Here is a 16,926-nt window from a genome sequence, read left to right as displayed (position 1 = left end):
GCCCCATTAAGACCCACTCGAGGTCTTTGAGCTGAAGCAGGAGCAGTTCTATCGTACACAACTGACTACAAGGCTTGGCCTTGCAAGTTTCAGAGCCATTTTCAGTCATTAGATATTTTTATCATCATCATCCTCTGAACTGCTTCGTTCATTTCAGAGTTGCAGCAGCAGCAAGGAGAGCATAGAAAGCCGGAGCTCCTCAGTTTCCAGCATCTTCCTCTTGCCCCGCCCATGGCTTTGGTGACACCCGAGCAGGAGAGAGCGCTCCTTATCCAGGGGTTTGCCTTGAAGACCAGCACTATGAGCCTCACTACATTAAGCTCTTATTATCAGCTCAGTCTCCTTCCCCTCCATGATGTGATGTTACACATATCCAGAGTTTCAGCTGATAAAATCTGACCTCCACCTGCCACTCAGCAGGCATCACAGCGGCCCTTTATTCTGGATCCTCCACATCACTGTTTCTGGCTGAGCTCGATAAGGTTGTGAGGTCATCAGGTGCTTACCGGTGAACTCTATGCACTCTATGGCCCCTGGGATAGGTATGGGCAGGTTATGATCTCCTTGGTTACCCTATCTATGCTGGGCGGATGGATTATTCCTGATTGTTTGAAAAGCCTATTGTTCTTACTCGGCTATAATACCACAGCGGGTAAGCTGAAAAAATAAGGCAATCACTTCTTTCTATCATTAATAACTATCATTGACTAATTATTTGCATTTATAGCAGTAGAGTTAGTTGGAAGTTGTTTTGTTTGCTGCTATAATATCTTCTTTAAGCTGAAACAGTATATCATTCTTGTCCGTAAAACGGCAAGAAAGCCACTAAACTACATTAACCAAGTGTTTAAATTTAATTTAAAGGACATGCCAAGTGTCTCATTTGAATAATTCATTGATGGTGTATCCCCACCTGCTTCTGCCTCTTTGCCAATGTCTGAATTTGTGTGACGGAGGGGCTGAATAGTGATGTGTGACACACTCCTGATGAAAAATAACAGCGGCCCTTAGATCCTCACAACAGCTGATGAAGAATCGCTGACTTTTATTGGTGCTGAATAAAAGGATGGGATGAAAGAGTCAAAGGCTGAGTGAGAGAAAGAGGGATTCAGAGGGAGGGGCGGAGGAGTGCAAAACAAGGCCCCATCCATCACACAAGTTGAGAAGACACATTCCAGTGCCCTTAGCAAGAGGATACATTCACTCAAAGTCACAATAGAGGGGGAATCTGGGAGAAGCTGGGAGGGGCACCCATCAATACACAACCTCTTCCCTGGACCCTCTGTGTGCATAAACTCAATATGCCTTCCACTCCAATTCAGTTCCTTCTATAGGCATGACAAATGTACATTTTGCCAGAGATGAATGTGTTCATACTCAGAACAAGAAAAACAGATGAAAAAAACTAAATCTGGGCAGAGTAATAGGCGAAAATTCTTTCTTCCCAAACCCCTTTTCCCTCCCTCTTTCTGTCTGTCTGTCTCTCTTCTCTGTGCCTCTCGTTAATCAGAGTTGGTGAAATTTGAGCTGGAGTTGTAGCATATCTCTTTCTGGCGGAGTTAGAGGGGATTTTAGGGTGGAGGGAGCAGGTGATGGCTTTCTGGAGTGCACTCATTTACACTCCTCCCTTTCTCTCGCTGAGCAGCGTGAAGAGGTGGGAGAGATGAGGGGCCGCCTCCTCTCACTCCTGTGAGCTGCACCTGCCAGGGGTGAGAGGATCAATTGTGAACTCTGACCTCGTACCTTCCACAATGCCCGATTATAACGTGTACCATGTAATATATACACTGTACATTAGAAAACAGGCAGAAAAATTGATATTTTCTGGCAGTGAAGCTTCATATCAGGGCAGCTGCAGAATTAATTTTCACAGCTGATAATCAAGTAGAGATATTAAGATGTCCCCACAGTCACCTCACTGTGGTTTGAAACTAATTGGACAAGTAATCAAGGAGGTTATTACATAACCGGGGAGATAAACTGGTGTTTTATCCATATAGAAATACATTTGGTACAAATCTAATAAGATGTTTTCTGATTTTCAGATCAATCTTGAGAAAGTTTGAACAGATAAACTATCAATGATCTTCAAACTGACTCATAAGAAACAGACAGATAACATCCAGGGAAATATCTGGAGACATTAGGCTTCATTTACTTTACATTTTAATATATATATATAATAATATGATATAATATATCCAGACTGAACCTCCAACTTGCTGTTATGGTCTGTTAAGCAGCTATAGCGTTCATATATGTGGACACATCTATGAATCAACCCGTTTTGTTCACCTTAACTTTAAAGAGGACCGGCGGTTTCTTTCCTCTCATTCTTTCTTTCTCCAGTCTGTTATGAACTGATTCCATGCTGTGAGCATAGAGGAGGCGTGGCTGTTTTAGCTGCCCGATGATGGGAGGTCTGGGGGTAGATGAGAGCCGTTGTGAGTGAATGAGAACAGGGATAAGAGGGTTAATGCAGGAAGGATTGACGAACAGAAGGGAAAAGAAATGTGAAGCCTTGTTGGGCTGAAGTTTAGAGTTGAGCCTGATAAGAAGCAAAGGCGTCTGCTCTCTTTCATCATTCTCCACTCATTTCTGGCCTCCTTCAGCTGCTTTCCTGGCACTTTATTTTCCTCCTTCCTCATCTCTACCTTCACCCTGTATTCTGTATTTTGATGGAACCGGAGCTTTATGTCTTCTCCGTCTCACTCCTCCCTGATGAGAGGCCTCTCTGTCATGTTTTTTCTTTTTCTTTTATATGAGGAGTCTTTACTTCCTCTTGAACTTGGTGTTTCTTCTTCTATTTGACCCCTCTGGTATTAGTCCATCTCTTAATCTTGGCCAAGTTTCTCCTGACTTTTCAGTTCCATTATTTTAATTGTGATAGTGATTCTGGTCTCATCTGTCTTGCATCTGACTTCTTTCGCCACCTTTTTTACAATCTACTTGCAAAGCAGTCATCTCACATCCTCCTTCCTGACAGATCACCTGAAAGACAACCTTACTCAGTTTGTTGATCATCAGGTCGAACAATACTTCAGTCTCAATTACTTAGTCATGCTCTGTCTGCAGCTGTTCTTCAACCTTTTCAGTGTCAGTCTGCTGGATGGACTTCCTCCTCCTCCTCCATCTTTTTTCTCCGTCCAATCATGCATCAAAATTGATCTCAAACAATCTCAAAGTTAGATTTAACATCAAAGTTATGTAATGTGCAGCTAATGTGTCTGGCCATCAAGTCAAAACCTAGTTTTTGCAGAAAAATACAGTTTCAGCTACCAGGAGGGAGAGTGCTGAAAGCAGGGGAGGAGGAATTGAAAGTAAACTTGCATTATTCTCTTAAACTGTCAAGATAATTTGTCGTTTTTTACAGTTCTCTTACGTCTTCTCTTACTGTAGAGCTGTGTGCTGCAAACCTTTTCAGGCCCTCTTTCTCTGTCTTTGGTGAAGGTCCCACACAACATTTGTGCTCCGTCCCCTCTTTATCTACAGAGACACTGAATCAGTATCCACAGAAACAAGACTTGCTGACTTACATTGTTGCTACTTGAAAGCTTCTGTTGCAATATTTGAGCCTTTAAAATATATTTTTCTCGTGAAAGCACTTAGTGGAATATATAGCCAAGTAAAACAGACTTAACTGGAGTCTCTGGAGCGAGTGCAGCAGCCCGACAGCTGATGAAGACGTTATGTGAGTGAGACTGGAAAAATTAAGGCATTTAGGGCATCTAAAAAATCTGAAATTATTCCCTCAGAGGATGAAATACAGACACAGATTTACTTGATTGATTTGTAGCTGATATCATTGATAATATGAATATTAACAACTCAATCACAAAATGATAATAGATATAATTATGAATGGAAATGGAAAACTAGAGAGAATTCTTTTCATGCACAAACTAAAACGTTTACATAATAAGTTATATTATGTACTGATGAATTATTGTGCATATGAAGGAATAAATGTCAGAGGGAGAAGCAGGAAGGAAGGATTTTCTGTGATGTTCAGTTGCACAACATCAACTCCACTCCATCTCATCATGGATGTGAGGAAATGTCCAATATTGTCCTCGACTTGGACACCATCCTCCAGTCTGACACCACAGTCAAAGAGTCCATTTCCACTCCTTTAATCCTACTGGCCTTGAAGATCAGTTTGTTGAGTATGTTAGTATTTTATGTTAGCCTTCAGTGTGCTGCCCCACGGTGCAACAACACAGAGTACTGACCACAACAGGCTGACGACATCCCACAGGAGCCAAAAGACCTCATCCGCCTTCGGAAGGGGCGACAGCTCTGGCCTTTTCTTGCAGCCGCGTTTCTTGCTCAGTCCATCATCAGCTCTTTGGTCTCTGCAGTGTTAAGCAGCAGATGGTTCTGCACACATCACTTTACAAAGCTGTCCACCACGGCTCTGTACTGAACCTCGACACTGTTTGATACATGCAACTACAGCAGAGCCATCAGAAAACGTCTGACGTCAGCATGTGTCTGTGCAGCAGCTGAAGTCCATGGTGTAAACTGCAGTAAAACGGCTTAAACTGACAAGAGCATACACAATTATTAGCTAAAACAACAGCAAGCTTTCCTTAAACATGCTGACAACTTGCTTCTTGCATTTCCCTTGATGACATGTTAACTGTTGTAGTTGACTGCCTCATACTGCATCAGTGCCTGAGTGCTTTTCAACTTGTGGTCATTCAAAAAGAAGGCCTCTTTATTTTTTTGGTCATAGGATTCTGCTGGCGGCTCATTTCGTCAGTGAACTGGGTACAAATGGTTATTATTCAGAGTGATGGGATTCATAGAGTAGTGTGAAAGTTGGTGTCGGTGGACCCCTGGCCTAGATCGACTCAAAGCCAGTGTGTTAGTTTCTATGGTAATGAAGAAATAGTAACTAACTCCCAGCAGCGTCCCGCCGCGTGTCGCCCCCTCAATTGAGTGCATCTGCAGAAAATGGGAGACCCTGTGAGATGGGCAGTGACCCGTCATCAAACCGACTCTCACATATATGGTCATATATAGACACTGAATTAGCCTAAACCTCTCTTTCACACTGCTTACGTCATAACTCTTGAGAGAAAGTTGAACTGGGCCATATATTCCCTGATTTGATAAAAGCAGAGTGTGAGACGAGCTGTCGTAGAGGTCATTAGGATGAAGGGGGAGAAGTGAAATGCAACAACTGAGTGGGTTGGGGGGGATCCAACAAAAGCCGACTCTAGATCACAATACCTCCAATAGAAATTAGACAAGAATGGGGGATATTAAGTTATGAAAATGATACAGGGGGCTTGCTTGTGCTCCTCTCATCCAGGAGAATAACAAGGTGCTTTATGCAAAATCCTTCAGATTTAAAGCAAAAAACATTTTCTCATCATAAAGGGATTTCTGTACAGTAGATCTTAAAAAAACCTTGAGTTTAAGAAATTGAGATTTTTAATATGTCAGAGTTTGTGTTGGCAGTCAGATCTTTGTATTCCAGAGAAATGAAAACAATTCCAAAACAATGGTGACTCCTGAAAGGAGACTAATGTGAGATGAAAGGGGAGGAAATGGGCCAAACTGCAGGAGGTCATTAATGAGAAAGCCATAAAATTAAAGGAGTCAGTGGGTTTTAGTCTCAGATTCCTCGCAGACTTCAGCCTGTGTTTCTTACGGCTCATTCTCATCCTCTGCTTCAAGGGGTGGACACACTGCAGGAGTAATCATGAGCTGCTGAGTTAAAAATTAATAAGTAATGGTTACACGAGTAGATTTGGTGAGGGTTTTTATCTCCCCCCTTTCCCTCCTGCTCTAACTCTCTGACCTCACTCCTTTCTAACTCTTACCCCCCTCTGTGATTTCCCATGGGCCTCCTATTGATTCAATTAAGTGAGCACACAAATACCGTATGCTTTTTCTCAACCAACCACAAAACAGCTTGGCAGCTGCATCAAGGCGTGCTTCATGCACCTCTTTTGCAATAAAACGTAGAATGTTTGTTTTTTTTAAACAGCTATTTCCTTCCATCACTGAAAACCTCTGAGCATCTGGAAACATCTGAGCATCAGACATGAAAACTCCCAGTGAAAAAGTGAGTGAAGGGAGGGAAAGAGGGGAGGATCAGAAAAGTAAAGCAGTGAAAAGGAGGGTGGAGTAGCAAGTCATCATCAGAAGACGTTCTGTGCCATAATTCAGCTTTGTTTTCGCCACAATAAAGTCTCCTGCGTGTTGGTCTATAGCATAACATTCAGAGAAGAGAAATGAGGCAAACACAACATCGCGAAAGACGCTTTGCTTTCTTTTATTTTGTAGTTGTGAGACTGTTCATGAATGGGAACAGGGAACAAAGGGGGCAGTGTGGATGAAGGCACCATTGCTGACATCCCCAGCACTTTGAACAACTTGTCAGTGCAGACACTGAAGCAACTGCATTCTGTCACATTTGTGTACAAACCCCTTGAAAGGGCTTGCTGACCTGCCCATATCCCTTTATTGGGGTTCAAATGGCAAGAGGCATTCATTGTGTCTGGGAGAGTTCATTAAATTCATTGGTTTGACCTGTTATTTCTAGGCCAAAAGTCTACTGATTTGGAAAAATGTGAGTCAGACGTACGCAAAAGCCAACTGACCTCCACAGGGTAACAAACCCTTTTGAAGAGCATTTCAAGGCTTTTATATGAATGGGGTCAAAGGGGAAGTTTGAGGCATATCTATAGCAGAACCAATGGATTTACATCAAAAGGAAATTTGAAATCATCCAAAGATATTTAGAACTCTAATCGCATTTTAGTAATATTTCTAACATATTCTACAGTTGCTTTTCATTGGAAAGTGTGAGGATGGTGAAACTTTGACGTTAAATGACGTAGTTGGTGAACTCACCAGTTAAAGCATTTGTATCAGAAAGGTTCAGGAAAAGAAGTATTCTTGGCTGCTTTAGTTCCCATAACATCAACACATTTAGATGTAAATAGGCTCATTAGAGAGGCCAGGGTGTCAGGTTCGCGTATTTTTCTCATTTATTCTCCTGAAAAAGGCCAGGACCCACAGCATGTGGCTTTCTGCATGTTACAAATGAGAGAAATTCTATTTTACTTAAAAGAAGAAGATTATGCAAATTGAAGCTTATAAAAAGGAAAGCCACCACCAGACCGTTTGGTTTTACAGTAAATGTAGTAAGAAACCATCACCAATCAGAAAAGTTCCAAGTTCCTTCTGGATCTCTCCTTTTTTTTACCAAATTGTGCTCAAAGATGAGACACAAAATGCATCTTGGTCCACTTTATGCTCATTTACAAAATGAGTGCAAATGAACGTTAAACCCAAAACTTTGAGATTTGAAGCCTTCTTTAACCAGATTCATGGCCATTGCACTGCTTTTTTAAATGACTAATTTAGTCTCAGTCACTTTTTAAAAGCATGAAAAGAACACATTTTACCACAAAATGTGAGCTAAATGAGCATCCTTTGAGAGCGGTTTATAGAGAACATCCTTTACAATGTGTCTTTCTTAATGTAAATGTAGAAAAATAACAAAAAACGTAATACATAATAATGGAATAGTGACTAAAATGATAAGAATGTGTCGTGATTGGCGATCATTGATTGGATATGAAGCTCAAACTGTGAATGTTTCACCAATAAATAAGACGTTTGCAGCATTAAAACAAGGTGCATAGGTGTTACATATACAGTACACATTGAAAATGTTTTAAATTTAAAATATTGTTTAAATTCACAAGTGTTAAGGACTATTTCTAAATGGTTTTTCACTTGAGTCCTCATGTCCGCTCTGCTTTTCAACACCGTAATACGGCTGTCGTTCATTTACAGGATGCATGTTATCCATACTAACGCAGCTCCTTTCCCAGTATCTGTTCTCTTCTGCCATTTCTAGTTATTCAGTAATTGCACTTCACTCTGCGCTGAGACAGTCTGTGTGGCCAGCGGCGTGGAGACAGGCAGCAGCAGCACTTGAACTGTACTCAATCACATCAGAGAGGCTCTACACAGCAGACTGAGGCATGCATTTGGAAATCAGACTTACCATCAATTAGTGCTGAATATTTTATTACTTACTTATATCATCTCTACCATTTTCATTAGATTATTGTCTCTCGTATCTCCTAATTAGGAGAAATTTTATGATATGCAGAATTCTATATTTAGGGCTGTTAAAGATGTCTGCGTTCACTCTGCAGCAGGCGTGAGCACAATGCTGAATATACGCCGAATGGGATAAAGTGGGAGAGAAAATGGATGAATGGATGGAGGAAAAGGATTTAGGGAGAAAATGTATTGAGACAATCAGGTTGTTGCACAATCTAACTCTAGCAAACATATAAGGGTGGCTCCAGACCTTGCCGAAATGAGAATAACTCTGTGTAATGAGTGGTAAACAGTGCATAATTTCAGCCTCTGGCCTACTGACGGTGGCCCAAAAAAGGAAAAAACATTAATAACTAAAGTGAAAAGAAGCCTGATGACAATTAGGAACAAATGATTTGGTCACAACAGACGAAGTCCAGCATGATTGCTGTGAAGCTGACCAGGAATGCATACAGAGGACAGCGAAGCATGGTGCTGGGAGTGTGATGATATGGGCTTAAATGAGTGCAAAAGACACTGGAGAAATTACTTTTATGGACAGATTTATAAATGCTTGTGAATATATGAAAATCCCCAGAAACTTTGGCAGAGGAGAGATATATAAACATGATCATGGTTCAACACAAATGGACAAAATGAAGAGCAAACCGGGCCAAATATGTCACCGGACTCAGTCTCAGTGCAACATATCTGGGTGTCGTAACGTCTTCTTTGGGTGGAGCAACACTTCTCTGCAGTAACGAGCAGCTGATGGCAGAACAACAGGTGTTGCAGCACCGAGTCTGTCATCAAAAATAAAGATTAAAGGGCAAACACCCTACTGTTCAACTTAAAATTAATGCAATATTCTTGTGATATACTCAATTTTATTTGATTCAATTTCATAATATTTACATAACTGGATAGATTTACATTAATTGTTTTTATTTTAACTTAATAACTCGAGTAACTGAAGTGAACTGATGGACTGAGCAACAATGAATGTAATCTGTTTGCAGATTATTGACGAGGCTTTAATAACACACACCAACCCCAGGGATTCTTCCACCCTGTGGAGTCCATGATGGAGTCGGTGTGAAGAGTTTTAGGATGCAGTGAGTTGCCAACATGAATTATGATGCGTTATTTGTCATATACACAAGAATGATATGACCTCAGGTGCACTCCTTGCTTTGTAGTGGAGAAGTTATTCACTTAAAGATGGTAAAAAAACTGAATGTAACTAACATTTGCCACAAGTTTAATCAAACAAAATCAAAATTCTGCAGCCTACATGTGAATATATTGATGCAAACAACCTATACTTCTTCTCTAAACTGAGGTCACCAGCGTTGTTTATCCGTTTTGTTCCTGTTTTAACCTTTGAATTATTACCATTTCCATACTTTAAAGGAAAAAATATCAGAAGCATATGCACATTATTTTTCTGCATATACAGCCTCCACTTCAGAGGCATCTCTTGCTGTTGCCTTTGATATAATTGTATATATATAAAGTGTGTTTAAAGGTACAGTAGCTAACATTGTTCATATAGATTCTGCACTGATATAGAGTAACTGCAACAAAAACAACAATTGTCTGGGTTTAATCTAAAAAAATTGATGAAAATCTATTAGTTAATTACAGTTAAACTGAGGAGACATACGGAGATCGTTCAACTCAAATTGAATATGTTTGCCCTTTAACAATCCCACACCCCCACTCCCATTAAACAGGCTTTTTTTTGAGCATGACAAACAAGACTGTGTGATCAGAAAATTAATTAAGTTCCAAAATGGCAGGTCTCAAATGCTGTTTAACACACTGTAGATTGGCTTCACTTTATGATGATTAAGCTCATTTACAGCAGCGTAATAAAGCTTTGAGGGTTTTACTAATCCACACTGTTGAATTTTACTGCTCTGTCTCTTTTGGACTCTTGTTACTTCTGTTGTGACGATAAAAATGGGAAAGTAAAAATTTTAGTTTCAGGGTTTCGTGAAGGTTTCATTAGCTGCATTAGGAGCATTAATTTTTATGTTTATGTTTCTGTATTTATCAGACGCTTTTATCCAAAGCGACTTACAAATGAAGATTTAACAAGCTATATAAAGCTAACAATAAACTACATAGAATTTTCTACACAAAAAGCAGTACAAATGTGATCCTTTGAAACTATATCAGCAAATCAATGCCTAAAAAAAGTGTTTTATGAGTTGAGAAATATCCACCTAGTTTTGACTTTGTGACACATTTCGTGTTGCCAGCTTTGGCAGAAATGATGTGCCACCTCGTTAATTGTGAGGCTTCTGCAGACTTGAAAGCATATAGTTGTCATCCTCAAATGATAAGATACTATCGCCTCAACTTAACAAAGAAAATAACACACGAAAAAAATCTCCATATTTCGGGTTTATCATTCAGTTTGGTAAAAGAGAACATGTGCCAAAACAATTGATTTTTTGTTCAGTCAAGTTCAAATTCACCTGTAGAGCCTTATATCTGTCACTTTATGCTCCTTCAGCTGACAGCATCTCTTTGTCCATGTCCCTCTCTCTTAAGGATTCATTAGTCCCTATAGACTCCAGCAGCCTAAACATATTGCACCATTCAGCTGGTACTTATCTGTCATCTGTTATCTATTGGACTGGTGTTTCTGGTGAGCATATGAATGATAATCAGGCCTTTGTGTGCCCATAGAGGTGCAGCGGGATCTGCAGTCTATGATGTTGCCTCAGGGGCAGATTAGGAGGGGCAGCCGGCCCTCTGTGTCACGTTGACAGTCACAGCGCCCATCCGCGGCTGGGCCAAGCCCCAGTGGGACCTTAAATCCTGTTACACTGTCAGCTAAAACCATCATTTGTATTAGAGATGTGTGGGTGTTTAAGTGTGTGTACATATTAAGTGAGGGGGGATAGTGTCTTAAACTATGAATTATTCATATCAAAAAGAAAAGGAGATATTGACTACATCTCCATAAACAGACTGCTCTTTTTATGTCATCAGGCACGAGATCTTTGGGTATAATTGCGTAAAAGCCCCTGAAAATGTGCTTCACCAACGGCACAGCAGGCACTGGTCAGTGTTATCATCAGGGATGAATTTGAGTGATGGCAATTGTTGCAACTTAATATCTTATAAATAATTTACTATTTCAGGGGCATTGCTTCCCCCACTATCAAACATTCATGTTAAGAAGCTTTACCAACCCACAGCTGTATGCTGAACACATGGAGCTATGCTGAGTTAGTCTGGCTTAATGCTGACTGACAAAAAAAAGACACATCGAGATGGATGTGATGACACACTATCATAAGTGGCTATAGATGTATATTTATTATTTCTGCTTGGAGCTTGTGCAGAAATGTAACAGCGTTATTATAGTGTGAGAGGGCTATTTTCCTCGATTATTTATCTCAGTAACAAGTGATTATGGAGAATGAGATTCTTTGCACTTCTGGCCCGCGCCTCCAGAGGGAGGTCAAAACTATTTGTCAGTCTCCAGTTGGGATTGCAAATTAGGATGAGCCTCCCTGCGTGACGACCCATGAAACCTCTATTCCTATCCACAGGATAACTGCTGTACATAATTTGAAAATTAGGGCCTTTGATAACATCTTTATGTTGAGCAACGGGCATCATTCTGCCCCCACGCACCGACTACCTGCCGCTAATGTTGCCTATTTTATTTTGACCTTTAGCGCGTGAACTGTCCGAGCTCTTCGTGATGTAAGTGTTTCTCGTGCAGGATGAAAATGGATATTAAACTTATTGCCAGATTAGTTTTTAGAGGTTCCAGAGATTCCAGGGACATTGACAAACTAGTTAATGGCCAATTCCTCGCCGAAATGACTATTAGTAAAATGAACATGGCTCTCGAGGATACAACAGGTTTTTGTCCTAATGATTGAATCTCGTTAGAGGGTTTAAGAGCTCCTTATTTGTACCTACTTTAATGGCGAAACCTAATTACAAGATTAGTGGTGTGAAGCTCAAAACATTAAGCCTCTTTCATGAGGAGAAAATTGATAGCATCGCACTGTTATTTGGGTTCTGGAGCTGAAATGATGTGGGAAGTCATATTTAAAGCAAAATACATACAGATAAGCGTACAAAAGGGACGTTTCTCTCTGTCAACGATAAACAAGCCGAAATAACACAAAGCATAAGTAGAGACAGAAGTTTTCGTGGGCTTAAATTTGCATAATGTTCCGAGGCGCTGGGTCTGGCACAGCTGAGTATCTTTATGTCATATTACCTTAGTATCAAGGATTATTTTTGTATTTGTCTGCTCAAGCAAGAAGAGGCTCTGGTGTACTAAATAAATCGCATTCCACTATTTACTCACATATTACGGCTCCGGTCCCTTTGAAGGTCTTGTTCAGAAAGCCCTAAAGTGAAAGAAAATGTTTTCCTATTACTTAATTCAATCAGAGCGCGAGGCGGGGGCTTCACGCGCAGCGCACAGGGCTCCTCTATGACAGAGTCGCCTTTGTTGCGCCTATCCGCCGCTGTCACACACTTTAATTCGACTCTCTTTCTCTCTCATTGAAAACCCTCCACAATGACATTCAATAAGGGCCGCAGAGTGAAAACCTGGTTATTTTTACATATTCTTTCCCCCGACTCGGCAGGGGCCCGAGCAAAGGAATTAATCACTGCTCTTTAACAGCACTGCCTTCAGGCAATGACTTGTCCCTTTTATTTGTGCCCAGAAATGACACATTAACCCCAAAATGGATATGCATAAACTTTACATTCAGCTGTTGCGTTTGTTTGTGGACAGCACTGTCAGTGAAGTAGCCACACAAGTGCAGAAATAATCAACCACTGTATGCATTCAAAAGACAATATGTGAATGATTGCTTATTGTTGGTGTTCGTTTTAATGATCATTTTACTGGCTTCAACCTCTCTCTGCAAATCACCGAATCAAAACCAAGATTTTAAAACAATCGGTGTGAAATTACTGTCATTTCTCTGTTATTAGATGTAAATGTTACCCTTAATAACTTCCTTGAAAATGAAGATAACTCATTCAGAACTGTTTCTATCTAAGATGAAACTTGACGACACGTCGGCTTTCCAAATGTGACAGAAACGTTTTTTTTTTTTTCCTCAGAAATTTAAGCTCTTCTCTATGATAAAATGAGAGTGATGATAAAAGGGAGAATGGGCAGTGCCGCCTCTTGCGGCGTGGGTGGGGCTGACAAGAATAGACTACATTATGCAGTTCATTTAGTTAACAAGTGAAATAATGGGGAAGCGTGCAGTGGGAATGCCGAGAGAAAGGCACAAAACCCTATTGAGAGCTCTTGGCCGCTTGCAGCGTAACCGTCACATGGCCGAACCGAGTCCACGGCGGCTATTTAAGGAGAGGCTGTGCGCCTTCAGCACCACTTCGCTGTCCACCGTCCCGAGGAGAGCACGCTGACGCAACGACCGACGCACTGCGACTCAAACTTCAACCACGCTGAGCAACAAGTTTGCAACTATGCCGAGGTCTTTTCTCGTGGATTCCTTGATTTTAAGGGAGGCCAACGACAAAGGAAACGAGAATAGCACACCTTTATTCCCGTACGCCGTGCACACGCCGCACCATCCGCATGGGTTACCGGGCTCCTGCCACTCGAGGAAAGCCGGACTGCTGTGCTTCTGTCCGCTGTGCATGGCCGCGTCCCAGCTCCACCCGTCTCCCCCGACACTGCCGCTCCTCAAAGCATCCTTTCCTTCCTTCAGCTCACAGTACTGCCACTCCGCTCTGTCCAGGCAACACTCTTCCAACAGCGTCAATCTCGGCCACGGACCTGGGATATATCAAGCTGCGTACTCGGTTCCAGACCCGCGGCAGTTCCACTGCATCTCCATCGGTGAGTAGAAGCTGATTTCACTTTTCTCTGTGAGGAGCACTGTTTCTCAACTTTCAATAAATCGCCGTTGCTGACAGTTTCTATTACTCTCACAGAAAACAGCAACGGGAAACTTCAGAGCAGCAAGCGCATGCGCACTGCCTTCACCAGCACACAACTTTTGGAGCTGGAGCGAGAGTTTACCTCCAACATGTACCTCTCCAGACTGAGGCGCATCGAGATCGCCACGTACCTGAACTTGTCTGAGAAGCAGGTGAAAATCTGGTTCCAGAACCGCAGAGTGAAGCACAAAAAGGAGGGCAAGAGCAGTGGCCCAAGGACTGGTTCACATAACTGCAAATGCTCGTCCCTGTCAGCCGCGAGATGCTCGGAAGAAGAGGACGACGACATTCCCATATCGCCCTCCTCGTCCGAAAAGGAGGATGTGGACCTGTCCATCTCCCCTTGAACTCCTCTCTGAACTCTTCTATGAAAGATTTTGCTTTCGATGATTTTGAATACAGCCAAAATAAGAAGGAAAGAAAAAAACAGAAGACGTTTGTACATAGACAGATAATATTTAATCAGGGAGCTGCCCTGAATGATTGTATAGCTGTATACATGTTGTACGTTTTGTATGTAGTTTTTTTCTGAAAACAGTTCATTGTTGTTGCCAATCTAATGAGTATGATAGGCATATTTTGAGGACAAGCCCAAAAACAATAGCAACAATGTTTATAAGTATTTTGGGAAAGACAGTATTTTGTACTATACTTGCTGAGTACCGCTTAGATTCATGCTATGTGGATGGAACTGTCTCTTAAAATATGGCAAGCTGGAGAGATTCCACCACTGTCACATGACCGAGACCACTCTGAATATATATCTTCAGTGTAATTGAAAAAATATTTATTTATTTAAAAATGTTGATACTTAAATAAAAATATTTCTGAGCCGTATACGTGGTCGTGTGAGTTCAGTGTTGTGAGTTTTGCGCACCATTGACTACGCACAGAAGCGCACGTCATCTCAGGCTGGTGATTCTGGTTAGGGGATAAAATATGGTGATAAAACATCTGGGAAGACAACCAGATCAATCCATACTGTGCGAGAGTGTTTGATCCAAATTGATAAGATGGATCATTTTTATTCAAACTCCGGCTGGTAAACACGCCGCCGCGGAAGCTCGCGGATGTTCCGCGCAAATTACTCTGCAGACTCCAGACTTAGTTTCAGGACAAATTAAAAAAAGATATATTTGAATTTTCTCTGTAATAAAGCTGAAAGTGCCACACGAACGATGTGTTTAGGCCATTTAAGATTCTAAATGTGACCAAAATAAAGTGGGTGCTGCATGTTTGAGTGCAGACTTCCTCGTTTCCAACCAGCAAACAAAACATTCTCGTATATCTGAGGAGCATTTTAGATCATATAGACCGAATGGGTAAATTAAAGACTTAATAACCGTTATCACTCCGAAATGATGAAGGCTTTATGATGGGGTCCCCTTATCTGTTTTCCCCGGGGGCCACTCAACCCAGATATCATCGCCTGCCCTGGCCCTTTGGAGCTCTTTTCAAGTCTCAGCCCAGCTGAAATGATCCGTCTCGTGTGACCGAGTCAATAATCTTCGCGAGTCTATAGTGCATCAGGACAGTGCATATTTTAAGATATCAATCTAACATGAAAATAAACGAGGAAAGGACACAGTTTGGTGTCCATGACCCAGATTGTTCCTATTGTGAGTGCAACAGTTTATTGGCGGTTTTATGAGCTGCAGGTGCATTTTAATGCTCGTGCAAACATCCTCAGCTTGGTCAGTTTTATTGTTGAAACAGCAAAACACAAAATTATGAATTGGTGTGAAATATATATTTTTACTGAACGTTATTGAACGCATAAAAATGAAATTGAATGACGCGCTGACTTTAATAACACGCAGCATGCTCATACATAAACTCAGGCTTTTAGGGAAAAGCAAATATACATTTAATGTTTAAAAACTCACTCTAAAAAGCGCGTACATTGATTTTTTTCTAAGTTCAGTGTTATTGGTTCAAAACCACAAATCTAAAAAGGCCAAACCTGGACTTCATCATATTGCTTCGCTTTTGGGACTACTTTACGCAGCGCCACTGCTGCTCTCTGACCGGGGCTTTGGTTATCCAAATCATATATTTCAAGTTGTACAGGCTTTAAATTATACCTTCTTCCGTATAAAATTATCTGTAGACTTTTTTAAAGAGAGGAAAATCTGTTCTTAAACTGCGTAGAGAACATAATCTGCTTCGGTGTGCCTTTTTTGGATGAAAAGTTTCACCAGTAAACTTTCATTTAATTGTTCACTTAAACATTTTAACAAAACTCTAATATTTGCATTTGTTAAGATATGGGATTAGACTATTTTGTTAATTGCACCATAGAGCCCCATTTTGCTCACAACGTCCTCTGCAAAGCGCCCTTTATCCATTCAATAGCCCGGGGGTATGCGCCCTGGGGGAGCTTATACGGTCGGTGCTCCAAATACTCAATTTATTTATTCTTAATTTTGTGCCGATCAATTCATTGAAGCAAAAAGGACTACGGTGTCTTTTTGAAAAGAAGAAAAGGGAATTGTGGACGTAACCTTGACGGAGCTGAGGAGAGGGCTCCCCTGACGCTGGAGAGCCGCTTGAGTCAACAGGCGCCCATCTAGCAGACTCGCCCTTGTCTTTATTCTTGCTAATTTTTTATTTACGGCTTTTCTTTGACATGTCTCTTATCTATCAGATTAAAAGAACAGCTTGTAACAAATCAGTCTGCACGATTTACAACAGCATTAAAAGGGGACAAAGGGAGCAGGCAGTCAGTACCTGAGAGTCTGGTAGACGGCGCAGCGCTGCAGCTGATTCGATGGTTTGAAAATACGCACGAAACAAAATACTTGAATCCTGAAAAAGAGCCTTTGTAAGTTTCTTTAGAAATCAAGCAATTCTGCATGACAAAGGACAATTAATAAGCCG

The 16,926-nt window shown here is 41.2% G+C and overlaps 1 protein-coding gene across 1 annotated transcript; it reads left to right on the top strand.

Moving 5' to 3' along the window:
- Nucleotides 1–13,490: 13,490 nt before the first annotated feature.
- gsx1 (GS homeobox 1) lies at nt 13,491–14,838 on the top strand. Its single transcript, XM_072375035.1, has 2 exons — nt 13,491–13,945; nt 14,041–14,838. Exons 1-2 carry the CDS (start codon nt 13,570–13,572, stop codon nt 14,391–14,393), a joined length of 729 nt encoding a protein of 242 aa, XP_072231136.1. The 5' UTR covers nt 13,491–13,569; the 3' UTR covers nt 14,394–14,838.
- Nucleotides 14,839–16,926: the final 2,088 nt, after the last annotated feature.

The sequence above is a fragment of the Leuresthes tenuis genome, unplaced genomic scaffold (assembly GCF_036924035.1).
Source record: "Leuresthes tenuis unplaced genomic scaffold, fLeuTen1.0.hap1 SCAF_21, whole genome shotgun sequence".
In the NCBI taxonomy this organism is placed as follows: Eukaryota; Metazoa; Chordata; class Actinopteri; order Atheriniformes; family Atherinopsidae; genus Leuresthes; species Leuresthes tenuis.
Note: the sequence above shows the minus strand (reverse complement) of the source record. Positions and strands in the feature narration are given on the sequence as shown.

Coding starts and splice junctions, on each gene's coding strand:
- gsx1 (XM_072375035.1), top strand. CDS start 13,570: ATGCCGAGGTCTTTTCTCGTGGATTCCTTGATTTTAAGGGAGGCCAAC. Junction 13,946..14,040: donor GTTCCACTGCATCTCCATCG/GTGAGTAGAAGC, acceptor TTACTCTCACAG/AAAACAGCAACGGGAAACTT.